The following is a 13104-nucleotide window of genomic DNA, read 5'->3' on the forward strand; positions in this document are numbered from 1 at the left end:
AGGATTTCTGCCTGCGTGTTCAGCTACTTTCATTAGGTACACTCACAATGAGAACGGTTTTAAATTTATTGACAAGTAAAATTCAATAAAAAGGTTAAAGAGTACTCGAGTACAAGAATAGCAGTAGTAGTAGTACAACTCCTGCACTGTTTGGAAAAGAGTGTATTTGTTCATGTACACTATGGTACACTTTTAAAGTAAACAAGATTTTTTTAAAAAAAATAACAACAACAAAAAAAAGCAAACAAACTGGCCTTTGTACACAGTTTAATTATTCCAGCCAAAACCTGTTGGTAGTAAAGCAAACTTTACTTCTGCTGTGTCCAGTCACCGAGGCCTAACTCTATCTTTGTCCACTGAGTGAATGTTTATTAGGCAAGGCAAGGCAAGGCAAGTTTATTTGTATAGCACAATTCAACAACAAGGTGATTCAAAGTGCTTTACAGAGACATTAGAAACAAGAACAAATAAAAAGCATGATTTAAAATTGAATAAAACAAGCAAATAAACTAACTAACTAATTAACAAACAAACAAACAACAGTATATAAAATCAAAACAGATAAAATCAGAACAGTAGATAAAATCAGTAGTTAAATGTAAGTTTTGAAATTTAAGCTTAAAGTGTGGATTTGGTGCTTTATTCAAATGCAGCTGAGAACAGGTGAGTCTTCAACCTGGATTTAAATAAACTGAGTGTTTCAGCTGATCTGAGGCTTTCTGGGAGTTTGTTCCAGATATAAGGAGCATAAAAGCTGAATGCAGCTTCTCCGTGTCTGGTTCTGACTCTGGGAACTGATAAAAGACCGGATCCAGATGACCTGAGGGATCTGGATGGTTCATACTGGGTCAGGAGGTCATTGATGTATTTTGGTCCTAAACCATTCAGAGCTTTATAGGCCAGCATCAGAACTTTAAAGTCTATCCTCTGACGGACAGGCAGCCAGTGTAAGGACCTCAGAGCTGGACTGATGTGGTCCACTTTTTTGGTCTTAGTGAGGACTCGAGCAGCAGAGTTCTGAATGAGCTGTAGTTGTCTGACTGATTTTTTAGGTAGACCTGTAAAGATGCTGTTACAGTAATCAAGCCTACTAAAGATGAATGCATGGACTAGTTTTTCCAGGTCCTGTTGAGACATCAGATCTTTTATCCTTGATATATTCTTGAGGTGATAGTAAGCTGACTTTGTTATTGTCTTAATGTGTTTTTCTAAGTTTAGGTCTGCATCCATCACTACACCCAAATTTCTCGCCTGGTTTGTGGTTTTTAGATGTATAGATTGAAGTTCTCTGGTGACCTGTAATCGTTTTTCTTTGGCGCCAAAGACTATTACCTCAGTTTTGTTTTTGTTTAGCTGGAGAAAATTGTGGCACAACCAGTCATTGATTTCCTCAATGCATTTACCAAGAGCCTGTACAGGGCCTCGGTCTCCTGGTGACATTGTGATATATATTTGTGTGTCATCTGCATAGCTGTGATAGTTTATTTTGTTGTTGTTTATAATCTGTGCCAGTGGGAGCATGTAGATGTTAAACAGAAGGGGTCCCAAGATGGAACCTTGGGGAACTCCTCATGTGATACTTGTCTGCTCAGATGTGAAGTTACCTATTGATACAAAGTATTTCCTGTTTTCTACGTATGTTTTGAACCAGTTTAGTACAGTTCCTGAAAGACCTGTCCAGTTCTCCAGTCGTTTGAGTAATATGTTGTGGTCAACTGTATCAAATGCTGCACTGAGATCCAGTAAAACTAAGACTGACATTTTTCCACTGTCTGTATTCAGACATATGTCATTAAACACTTTTGTCAGAGCGGTTTCAGTGCTGTGGTTCTGTCTAAAACCTGACTGGAAGGCATCGTAGCAATTATTCTGTTTTAAGAAGTAACTGAGCTGTTGGGAAACTGCTTTTTCAATGATCTTACTTAAATAAATAAATACACAATTTCCTTCTAATCTGTTTCTATTCAGATGAACTGTAGGATTTTTTTTCTCTACTCATTAATACAAATAACTGAAGGCTTTTTCAGTTACAGTTACTACAAACAAAATTGCAGAAAATCTGTAAAATAATGACTTTATTGGAGAGTGATGCTTGTCTCTGAACATGTAAGTGATGTGGATCATAACTGAACATTTAACTGCGAGTGATTAGTCATTTTACACAATACAATGCATACAATACAAGGCAATACACTTGTAATAAGTCTATCCATCCATCCATTCGCTTCCGCTTATCCTTTTCAAGGTCGCGGGGGGCGCTGGAGCCTATCCCAGCTGTCATAGGGCGAGAGGCAGGGTACACCCTGGACAGGTCGCCAGTCTGTCGCAGGGCTAACACACAGAGACAGACAACCATTCGTGCTCACATTCACACCTATGGTGTAATTTGGATTAATCAATTAACCTATCCCAGCAATCTGCATGTCATTTAATGGTGGGAGGAGTACCAGGAGGGAACCCAAGCAAACACGGGGAGAACATGCAAACTCCACACAGAAAGACCCCGGTCTGATGGTGGAATTGAACTCAGGACCACTGTGCCTCCTTGTAATAATTTCCTGCATCACAGGCTCTTTGGCTTCTGATTCCTGGTCTTTAACTTCTGACGAACGACTGCAACAGTGGTGAAGAAGTTTCCCGCGAAGAGAATAAGGAAGCAGAGCCCACACACTGAAACCTGGCATGACATTAGAGCATAGAGAACATGAGTAAGCAGAAGAGGATGAGTCGTATCCTAAACACACAGTTACCAGCATGTAATCTGTGCTAATGGTGACTGGATGTCACATAGAAACTGTAAAACCTGGTGTGTATGAGACCACTGACCTGCCATTCTTTACACTCTGGGAGCTGAGCCATTCTGAATAGAGACAGCCCGTTGAAGAGCTGCCAGAACTGAGAGACAAAACACGAAGCCTCAGGGTTTGTAGTAGTAGTGATTGTAGTACGCAGACACAGAGGAATGCTAAAGATCGAGTTGCTATCAAGATCAGCAAAAATCCAAACACTGTCTCCAGCTGCCTAAATACAGTCGATATTAAGTCTTACATGACATCAGCATTTTTATCAGTGCCTATTCCATCTAAACCAGGAGTGTCAAACATGAGGCCCGGGGACCAGGAAAGGCCCGCAAAAGACCTGAAACAGGCCAACTGGACATCTTGAGAAAATGTGAGGGAGAGAATATTTTTTAACAGCTGTCTCACTTGTCATAAGTTTTACAGTTTTTCCCATTGATAAAGACACCCCCCACCTTGCCATTCACCTTACACCAAAAATAATTAAATTACCTGTTTTTCCATTATGATGGAAATGTCTCTTTTTTGTTTGCTTCTTTTTGTTTTTTGTTTGATTTACAGTGAGTTAGCAGTAAAAAATAATAATACATTTTTTTTATTATTATAGGACAGTCTGGGTAATGAACCAGCAGAACTTTTTCTGTAATTTTACACACATTATTCATGTTTTTGAATGGTCCTGCCCATTTAACATCAAAGTAGCCTGTATGTGGCCCACGGTGTAAAATGACTTTGACATTCCTGATCTAAACCATGACAAAGCATGATTTTTTTTTCTTTTTAAAAAAATGCAAAATAAGAAGAAGAAGCTTGTCAGTGTCACACAGACTGTACTCACATGACCAAAAAACAGGAAGGGTAAAAGAAACGTCAGCCCTTTCCACATCCAGGACTGAAATCCCTCTAAATACAGAAAACACACAACAGTTTTCTATTTTTGTAGGTCTGTTTTTACTTCCATATATGATTACAGCGAGGCCTGTGGTCACATTTCATTTAATGAATATAAAATCTTTTTTTTTTTTTTTGCCTGTCCCGTTTGGCTCTTTTGCCATCAGAATTATTGTCTAAAGGCGAGGAAAGATGCCCAACGGATTTACTTTACCAAATGGACCATCCCAGCCTTGCCGTAATGGTCTATTTGATTCACCTTTTATTGTTTATTTTATTTATTTTTTTATTTTCACTTGCTAGATACGGGACAGACTTGAATGAGGAAAAGAAAAGGGAGAAAGGAAGAGGGGGAAAAAACAGCGGAGAAGAGGGACGGGGATAAAGGGCAAAAAAACAAAAACCAACTAAATAAGCAGACAAAAAAAAATACATATATCAATCACCTGGACCACCTGTTGAGAAAGAAAAAAGAAAACAAGCAGAAGAAAACGAGAGCAATACAATAAGCAACATCACGATGATCTACGGGAATATAACAGTAAATACTAAATATTAAACATTATTGTGCAGCACGTAATATCGACAGCGCACAGTGTGCTTTGAGGTAGGAGCCAAAAAGGGTGTAGTTTGTGTGTGTGTGCACCTGTGAGAATGAATAATGAATATAAAATCTGCCTGCTACGAGTGTCTCACCAACAGTCAGATCCATGTTGTGTCTTTCTCCCAGGGCTCGCAGTCTGTACAGACATCCGCTCTGATAATAGCACTGCAGACACTGAACGAAACCTGAAGCAAACAGTGATCATCAGGGTTTTGTTTGGTTTGAAAAAGTGTTAAGAGATATGTTCTAAAACACTTCTTCAGCTGAGAATCAGATAGGAAGAACACACAGTTTTACTTGTTGCTTAGCAAGGGCAGCTCTGAGCTCTCGCACGAGAGTGAGTGGGTGTTTGTTCCTTACATTGGAATGTGGAGGTGTATATGTATGTATGTGTGTGTGTGTGTGTGTGTGCGTGTGTGTGTCAGAGTGTGACCCTATAAACGACTTCCCTAAACCTGCTGGTCTGGAAAATCCAACAGTTCATCTATATGTAAAAAAGGCACATAGACTAAAACTGACATAGCTACGTTTATCCTCCCGTAAAACAATAAAAGAAGGTACGACCTTTCCCGTGCTCCCAGGATGTGGTTGTGAATGCAAGAGCACTCTGCAATGCACACAAAGCCTTTGCAGAGTATTAAAGATCGCACATCCTATCACTACCATATGTAAACTTATGATATTAAAAGATTATACTGACTACTAAGTACAATTTTCTATTGACAAAAAGAAAAGAAAAGAAAAGCTGGAAGTGTGAAATAAATAAGACTTACTTTGATACAGAGAGTAGGCGAGGAACTGGTTCCTGAACATGTGGTACAGGTTTCCCTCTGGCCTTTGAGGATTAAAGGGAGGGCATTTGTAAATAAAGATTTAGAGTTTAAATGTGTTTTAAAGAGCATCAGGGTTTTGTTTTTTTTAACCTATTCTACTCACCAAGTCAGCATTACACTGGACAAAACCGCTGATATGTAGTGATGAAAAACCCACCAACCTTTGATTCTGTAATGCACAAGTTCTTTAATAAATAGGTCGTAGCAATTTATGAAAAAGATGATCGTGATTGGAGGTGCTGACCTGGAGCCATTGGTGATGAGGATACTCTCCCTGATAGTTAAGGTACAATAGTACCACACCAGCAGAAAATTGAGGATTACGTCAGAAAATCTAAAGCCAAGTGTTACGTTTAGAGAAACAGTGTCAGCTTGTATCTCACACAGTTGCATTCAGCTATTAATGATGACATTACGCCTTACCTGTAGCTCACAAAGAAATAGCAAATGAAGGAGAACAGCAGCAGAAGGACTGTGAGGTACAGCTTGAACTTCTCATATTCATCTTTGTAAGCAAATCTGCAAAAGCATAAGTTCGGGAAGAGTGAAGGATTGTCGAAATCCAGCAGCTGAGGACAGCTGTGCCAATGAAAGCACTTATCTGAATATTAGAGGTGTGGCTGGATAAATAAAAGTGGTGCTATAAGAGTGAATCAACAGAGAAAAATGCAAAAGTCAAATAATTATACTCGGCGCTTTGGGTTTGATGGTCAAACTTACTTTGACTGCTTGTTGAAAAGCGTGACATTCACATTTCCAAGAACCAGACTGAGGTATAGGCTGTAAGATCAAACAACCACATGATTTTTTTCTCTTTAGGTTAAAAAAGTGTTTTATTTAATGAAAGTCAGCTTATATTTCAAAAGCTATTGATTACCTATTTTTCTTGGGAAGGAAAGCCTCCATCTGAAAGAAAGCATTTGGTCGAATCTTGATTTTCTCTTTTATTTCATCCAGAATCCTGGCATCTTCTTCTGATGACCCTTTGCTGGATCTGACAAGTGACATAAGAGCACAAGATAACTTTGCATCATTGAATTGTCTCAGCCACTTCTAAAACCAAAGATATGACTGTTGTTGTTTATTTCTTCGCCAGTGAGGACACGTCAAAACTACTGAGTCTAATTCATAAAACCTGGTGGAAAGTTGGAGCAAATGCAAATTAAGGACCCAAAATGAACTGCATGGCAGCATGCACTCCCTAAATGTTTTCCATCATACTGTCTGTGACGATATGTGTGTAACCTGACTGGCTCTATTTTTTCCGTAGGCTAATTCACTGTAAAAGTCCGTTTCAGTCGGAGGTTCTGAAACGGGACTTTACTGGATTACTAAATACTGTAAACTCTCTGAATGCAGCTGTATTCATCAGTGGACCTGTACCGCCGGTCAGAGGAGGAGACGAGAGATTCAGCAGGTTGTTTACACTGAATAAATGGCTTATATCAGCATGTGCTGACCACTCAGTGCATTTTATCGACAACTTTAATATTTTTTGGGAACGCAGGCATCTGTTCAAAGCAAATGGATTTAATTTTAACAAGTCAGGGGTGAAACTGTTCACCTCCAACTTGTTTTATTCCATACGTCATCCATCCGTGCTTGGTGCCAAGGCTGAGATAAACGAGGAGTTATCTCATAAAGAGGAACAAACAGTACTGCAAGAACAGACAAAGCCCAGCAGAAACCTTGAGGAGGAGCTCCATTTGCCCCCACCCGGGAAGAGCCTCAGAAAGGAGAGACATCCATGGCATCTGAGGAAGAGCCTCAGAAAGGAGAGACATCTAAGGCAAGAAGAGGGGTCCCTATTTGCCTCCAACTCTCTCAACAACACCAACGACCAGGACAAGGGACCACGACCTTCCCCAGTCCCCCAAACCCCTGACAGGCCATCACCCTCCTCCCCCTCCCTTTCTCCCTCCTCCCCACACCTGAAATTCACTGAGGAGATGATGGAGCGGGTCAATGCTGGGCTCAGATCTACCCCCCGTCCCAATCCCTTTTTGTCCCCCATAAACCCCCCACCAGAGCGGCCAAAGGTTCGCCATCGAGCCCCACCCTCAACAGAGCAATCGAAGTCACATTGCCCAGCCTCGCCCCCCTTAGTTCCTCTTCATGCCCTGTCTCCGCAGTCTGATATGTGATATGTGAAGGGTCCGGGCTGTGAGGATTATGGCAGTGATGACTTTTCCCAGGAGAAGCTGGGACCTTGTTTACTAGAAGGTTTTAAAATTTCTGTACTTTTAGGTGACAGGAGACATGTGGCCTGGTCAAAACACAGAGAGCTGCACTCTAAAAGATCTTTAAACATAGTAAACATACCTTGTGTGCCACAGACTGCTCCCAAACACGAGGGGACAAGTAATGCCTCTAAAACACTTAAGTTGGCTTTATTAAACATTAGATCTCTAGCTGGGAAAACATTTTTAATTAATGATTTAATCACTGAGCACAGCCTTGATTTTATGTTTTTAACTGAAACTTGGTTGGACCAAAGTAACAGTGGAGCTGTTCTCATCGAGACGACCCCTCCTAACTACAGTTTTATCAGTGAGGTCAGGGCGAGCAGGAGAGGAGGGGGGGTTGCTGTCTTATTTAATGAATCATTTCAATGTAAGCAGCTATCTCCTGGAAGTTTTCAGTCTTTTGAATATGTGGCTTTACAGCTGAAGGCCCCATCCAAAGTTGTGTTTCTTAATGTTTACAGGCCTCCCAAATACTGCACAGACTTTTTTAATGACCTCAGTGAACTGCTGTCTGTGATCTGTGTTGATTTCGACTGTGTAATTATTGCTGGGGATTTTAACATCCATGTGGACAACCCTCAGGACAAAGGGACTAAAGACCTGAGTAACACTCTGGGCAACTTTGGGCTGACTCAGCATGTAACAGAGGCCACACATAATAGAGGACACACTCTTGACCTACTGATCTCCAAAGGCCTGAGCATTTCAAAGGTTACTGTGTCTGATGTGGGCCTGTCTGATCATTACTGTGTTTTCTTTGAAAGTAAAATCTCAGCCCACACAAATATATCAACAACAGTGATCACAAAACGGTGTATAACTGAACACAGTAGTGAGATATTTAACCAGGTCTTCCCATTAACACCTGATCTGTCCAGAGGGTCAGTCAATGAGCTCATCAATAGCTTCAATGCTAACATGTTAAATGTAATGGACACTATTGCTCCCATTAAGGTGAAGGTTATCTCTGGAAGGAAAAAGTCTCCATGGAGAAACTCCACACTGGTGAAAAATGAAAAAAGAGAGTGTAGGAAAGCTGAGCGCAGATGGAGAAAAACAAACCTCCAGGTTCATTATGACATTTATAAAGAGAAACTTCACAATTATAATTTACAACTGAGGAGTGCAAGGAGGTCCTACTTCTCTGACATCATCACTAAAAACAGCCATAATGCTCGGGTCTTATTTTCTACAGTTGACAGGCTAACAAACCCTCCTGTGTCAGTGGCAGCTGAACTTCATTCGACCATGGCCTGCAATGACTTTGCCAAATTCTTCACTGAAAAAATCCAAAAAATTAGACAAGCAATTGGTACATCAACAGCAGATCCAGGATATGTACTGTGTCCACCAAAAAACTGTTTAAACACCATGAAACAGTTTCAACCTATTAACAGCAAAGACCTGGAGGACATCTTAGGTCAACTGAACTCCTCCTCCTGCTGTTTAGATGTCCTGCCAACAAGTTTTTTCAAAAAGGTCTCAAAGACTTTAGAGTCAGACCTGTTACAGATCGTCAACTTTTCTTTATTATCAGGTGTGTTTCCAGAATCACTAAAAACTGCTGTAATTAAACCTATACTGAAAAAGGACAATCTTGACATGACACAAATGAACAACTACAGGCCGATCTCAAATCTCCCGTTTTTAAGTAAGATCATTGAAAAAGCAGTTTCTCAACAGCTCAGTTACTTCTTAAAACAGAATAATTGCTACGATGCCTTCCAGTCAGGTTTTAGACAGAACCACAGCACTGAAACCGCTCTGACCAAAGTGTTCAATGACATAGGTCTGAATACAGACAGTGGAAAAATGTCAGTCCTAGTTTTACTGGATCTCAGTGCAGCATTTGATACAGTTGACCACAACATATTACTCAAACGACTGGAGAACTGGACAGGTCTTTCAGGAACTGTACTAAACTGGTTCAAAACATACGTAGAAAACAGGAAATACTTTGTATCAATAGGTAACTTCACATCTGAGCAGACAAGTATCACATGTGGAGTTCCCCAAGGTTCCATCTTGGGACCCCTTCTGTTTAACATCTACATGCTCCCACTGGCACAGATTATAAACAACAACAAAATAAACTATCACAGCTATGCAGATGACACACAAATATATATCACAATGTCACCAGGAGACCGAGGCCCTGTACAGGCTCTTGGTAAATGCATTGAGGAAATCAATGACTGGTTGTGCCACAATTTTCTCCAGCTAAACAAAAACAAAACTGAGGTAATAGTCTTTGGCGCCAAAGAAAAACGATTACAGGTCACCAGAGAACTTCAATCTATACATCTAAAAACCACAAACCAGGCGAGAAATTTGGGTGTAGTGATGGATGCAGACCTAAACTTAGAAAAACACATTAAGACAATAACAAAGTCAGCTTACTATCACCTCAAGAATATATCAAGGATAAAAGATCTGATGTCTCAACAGGACCTGGAAAAACTAGTCCATGCATTCATCTTTAGTAGGCTTAATTACTGTAACAGCATCTTTACAGGTCTACCTAAAAAATCAGTCAGACAACTACAGCTCATTCAGAACTCTGCTGCTCGAGTCCTCACTAAGACCAAAAAAGTGGACCACATCAGTCCAGCTCTGAGGTCCTTACACTGGCTGCCTGTCCGTCAGAGGATAGACTTTAAAGTTCTGATGCTGGTCTATAAAGCTCTGAATGGTTTAGGACCAAAATACATCAATGACCTCCTGACCCAATATGAACCATTCAGATCCCTCAGGTCATCTGGATCCGGTCTTTTATCAGTTCCCAGAGTCAGAACCAGACACGGAGAAGCTGCATTCAGCTTTTATGCTCCTTATATCTGGAACAAACTCCCAGAAAGCCTCAGATCAGCTGAAACACTCAGTTTATTTAAATCCAGGTTGAAGACTCACCTGTTCTCAGCTGCATTTGAATAAAGCACCAAATCCACACTTTAAGCTTAAATTTCAAAACTTACATTTAACTACTGATTTTATCTACTGTTCTGATTTTATCTGTTTTGATTTTATATACTGTTGTTTGTTTGTTTGTTAATTAGTTAGTTAGTTTATTTGCTTGTTTTATTCAATTTTAAATCATGCTTTTTATTTGTTCTTGTTTCTAATGTCTCTGTAAAGCACTTTGAATCACCTTGTTGTTGAATTGTGCTATACAAATAAACTTGCCTTGCCTTGCCTTAATGCACTAATTTTAATTTACACAGGTCTTTTAAATTTCTTTGTGGTGTCATCCACCACAATTAATATTTAACTAATTTAGTAAGTAAGTAACACTTGTGGTGAACTGGTGAGTGTGCCAACGCTATAAAACGTTCAAATCATAAATTTAGAACTGCGATAGTATTTCAGTTATGTTCTGTCGAGGTTCTTTTTTGCTTGTTTTTTGTGGAAATGTGATTTTTAATATTTGTATGGCTATTTAAAACAGTTTAGGATTATAGGCTGTGACCTGGACCCCTGCAGGGACTAAAGACTTGCAGCCAGTGTTAATGCTGCTCAGCCATTGGTCTTGTAGCAACACACTGGATGAGGGTTATGGGAATGTGGGACGAGGTATAAAGCCCAAGTTTCTCTTGGATGTGTTCATTTGAGTGTGAGTGTTAGAAAGAAAGCACTTAGGTGTAGGAAAGTTTTGTGTGTGAATGAGGCATGTTGTATAAAGTTCTCTATATTAGTTGTAAGACTCAATTTAAGGCTTACACACCTGAAATGAGCAGAACTCCCCACAATTCTTATGATGCAACTCAAGATATAATTTACGTTGTTGTACATCTGTGTACGTGTGTATCTCTAGTTGTGACTCACACTTACTTTTTCACCAGTTGGGATATCTCAGTCAGTCTTGTCCTCTGACGGGAGATAGAGGAAGAGCAGTTGTTTTGCAGTTTGGAAAGTTCATCCAGTTTCTTTAAATACATTCTGTGTGTCTCCTGCAGGACATTAAGAACACAAGGTTATAAACAACAACACAGGAAACATATCAATTAGAAGCAATATTTCAACTTTTTCAGCTTTCTGTGGATCTGTAAAAGAACATCATATATTCAATATACAGTGCAAGGCTGTCCCGATTATGGGCAGTTTCTTACCTGAAGTTGCTGATACTCTTCTTCCAGACCTTTCCATTCCCCCAGGATGTTTTTCAAATTTTCTGACATTTTGTAAACAGTAGCGCTAAAAACAGCACATCAGCTTAGGGTCGATGGTGTTCGAGCACCATGAAATGAGTTGAAATGTGATGGCGAAGTATTCCCAGGGTGTGGATCACGTCTCCATGTGCAGTTGATTGCATAAAGTGAACTTTGACTGGTACAAATGTGCAAGATTTTGTCTTGGACATTAATCTCTTTTTATCACAGTGTTAATTTATCACCTGCAGAGCTTAAGGTGGCAGGTCATTGTTAACTGCATTGCAGTCTTCACTTTTGCCATAGTACATCCAGCTCCATGCTATTTAACACACTTATATTGCTACATGTTAGCAGCATCTAGTGGATTGTATTGGACTACTGCAAGCCATACTTGTGTAATTTTATTGTGACATAAGTTGTATTTTTGAATAATCTTCTTCTTTCCTGGCTGCTGCCACACAGAATCATGCCTCCATCTCACCGTATCACTACGATCCCTCTGTGTGCCCTTCTTTACTAGATCCATGAATCTTCTCTGTGGTCTTCTTCCTGACTGGTGGCTTCATCAGCATCCTTTGTCCAATATATCTACCATCCCTTCTCTGCACATGTCCAAAGCATCTCAGCCGAGCCTCTCAAACCTTTTCTTCAAATTAATCAACCTGAGCTGTCCTGATCTACTCATTACTACTCTTGTCCATCCTGGGTCTTCCTCCTGTCATTTTAGTTGTGCCACTGTCTCCAAACTATACATCATAGCAGATGGTCTCACTACCATCTTGTAAACCTTCCCTTTCACTCTTGCATCCTTCTGACGCAAATCAACCCTAACCCCTTCATCCACTCTGCCTGCACTCTCTTTTACTCCTCTTTTGTGCACTGTGCTTGTTGCTTTGGATGGTTGACCCCTGGAATTTAAACTCATCTACATTTACTACCTTAAATCCATGCATGTTTACCCATATCCCTGTAATTCACAGTGTTGGGCAAGTTACTTTGAAAAAGTAATTAATTATAGTTACTAGTTACTTCTTCAAAAAAAGTAACTGAGTTACAATATTCTAAAAGTAATTAATTACTTGAAAAGTAACTATTGTGTTACTTTAAAGAAAAATGTTTAACCCTCTGGAGTCCAGGGTGTAACTGGCCATTTTTAACTACTTTTGATTTGACTTCTACATTTCACCTTTAAAAACAGTTTATTTGCCTTGTTTGGTATCATTCTTTTCAGCACAACCTCACGTGTCTGAATTTACAGTCATGTTTTCATTTTGACACACCGTATTAACACAATTGATCTAAAATCAGACAAAAAACATAAAACCAGAGTAGAAAAGGTTATATTTTTTACTGTAACAACCACACACATGTTTAATGAATCATATTTCATAACTTTAAATGCAAATATAAATTGTCAATTTTAAAATCATATGTACAAGTTTTGCAAACAACAAAGTTACTTGCAGCCATTTATCTTTTACCTTTTAAAAAAAATAACCATTTCAAACTATCTATATAACAATCAGCTGTTCTGCATTCAATAAGATGCCACACAAATTATTTGTGCCACTCCAAAAAAATAAT

General features: G+C 39.5%; 1 protein-coding gene across 1 annotated transcript; it reads right to left on the reverse strand.

Annotated features, from left to right (window-relative positions):
* Positions 1-99: 99 nt before the first annotated feature.
* Positions 100-11691, reverse strand: LOC146559423 (transmembrane protein 120A-A-like). The gene is made up of 12 exons (XM_085245355.1): positions 11479-11691; positions 11201-11319; positions 6004-6120; positions 5847-5906; positions 5550-5645; positions 5371-5460; positions 5230-5295; positions 5067-5128; positions 4386-4478; positions 3637-3701; positions 2827-2895; positions 100-2677 (listed from the first exon to the last, which is right to left on the reverse strand). The coding sequence occupies exons 1-12, from the start codon at positions 11545-11547 to the stop codon at positions 2564-2566; spliced, it is 1020 nt and encodes a 339-aa protein (XP_085101481.1). The 5' UTR covers positions 11548-11691; the 3' UTR covers positions 100-2563.
* Positions 11692-13104: the final 1413 nt, after the last annotated feature.

Source organism: Mchenga conophoros, linkage group LG14 (genome assembly GCF_057382185.1).
Source record: "Mchenga conophoros isolate Kocher_MC1m ecotype Shallow Benthic linkage group LG14, M_conophoros_male_GT1.1, whole genome shotgun sequence".
In the NCBI taxonomy this organism is placed as follows: Eukaryota; Metazoa; Chordata; class Actinopteri; order Cichliformes; family Cichlidae; genus Mchenga; species Mchenga conophoros.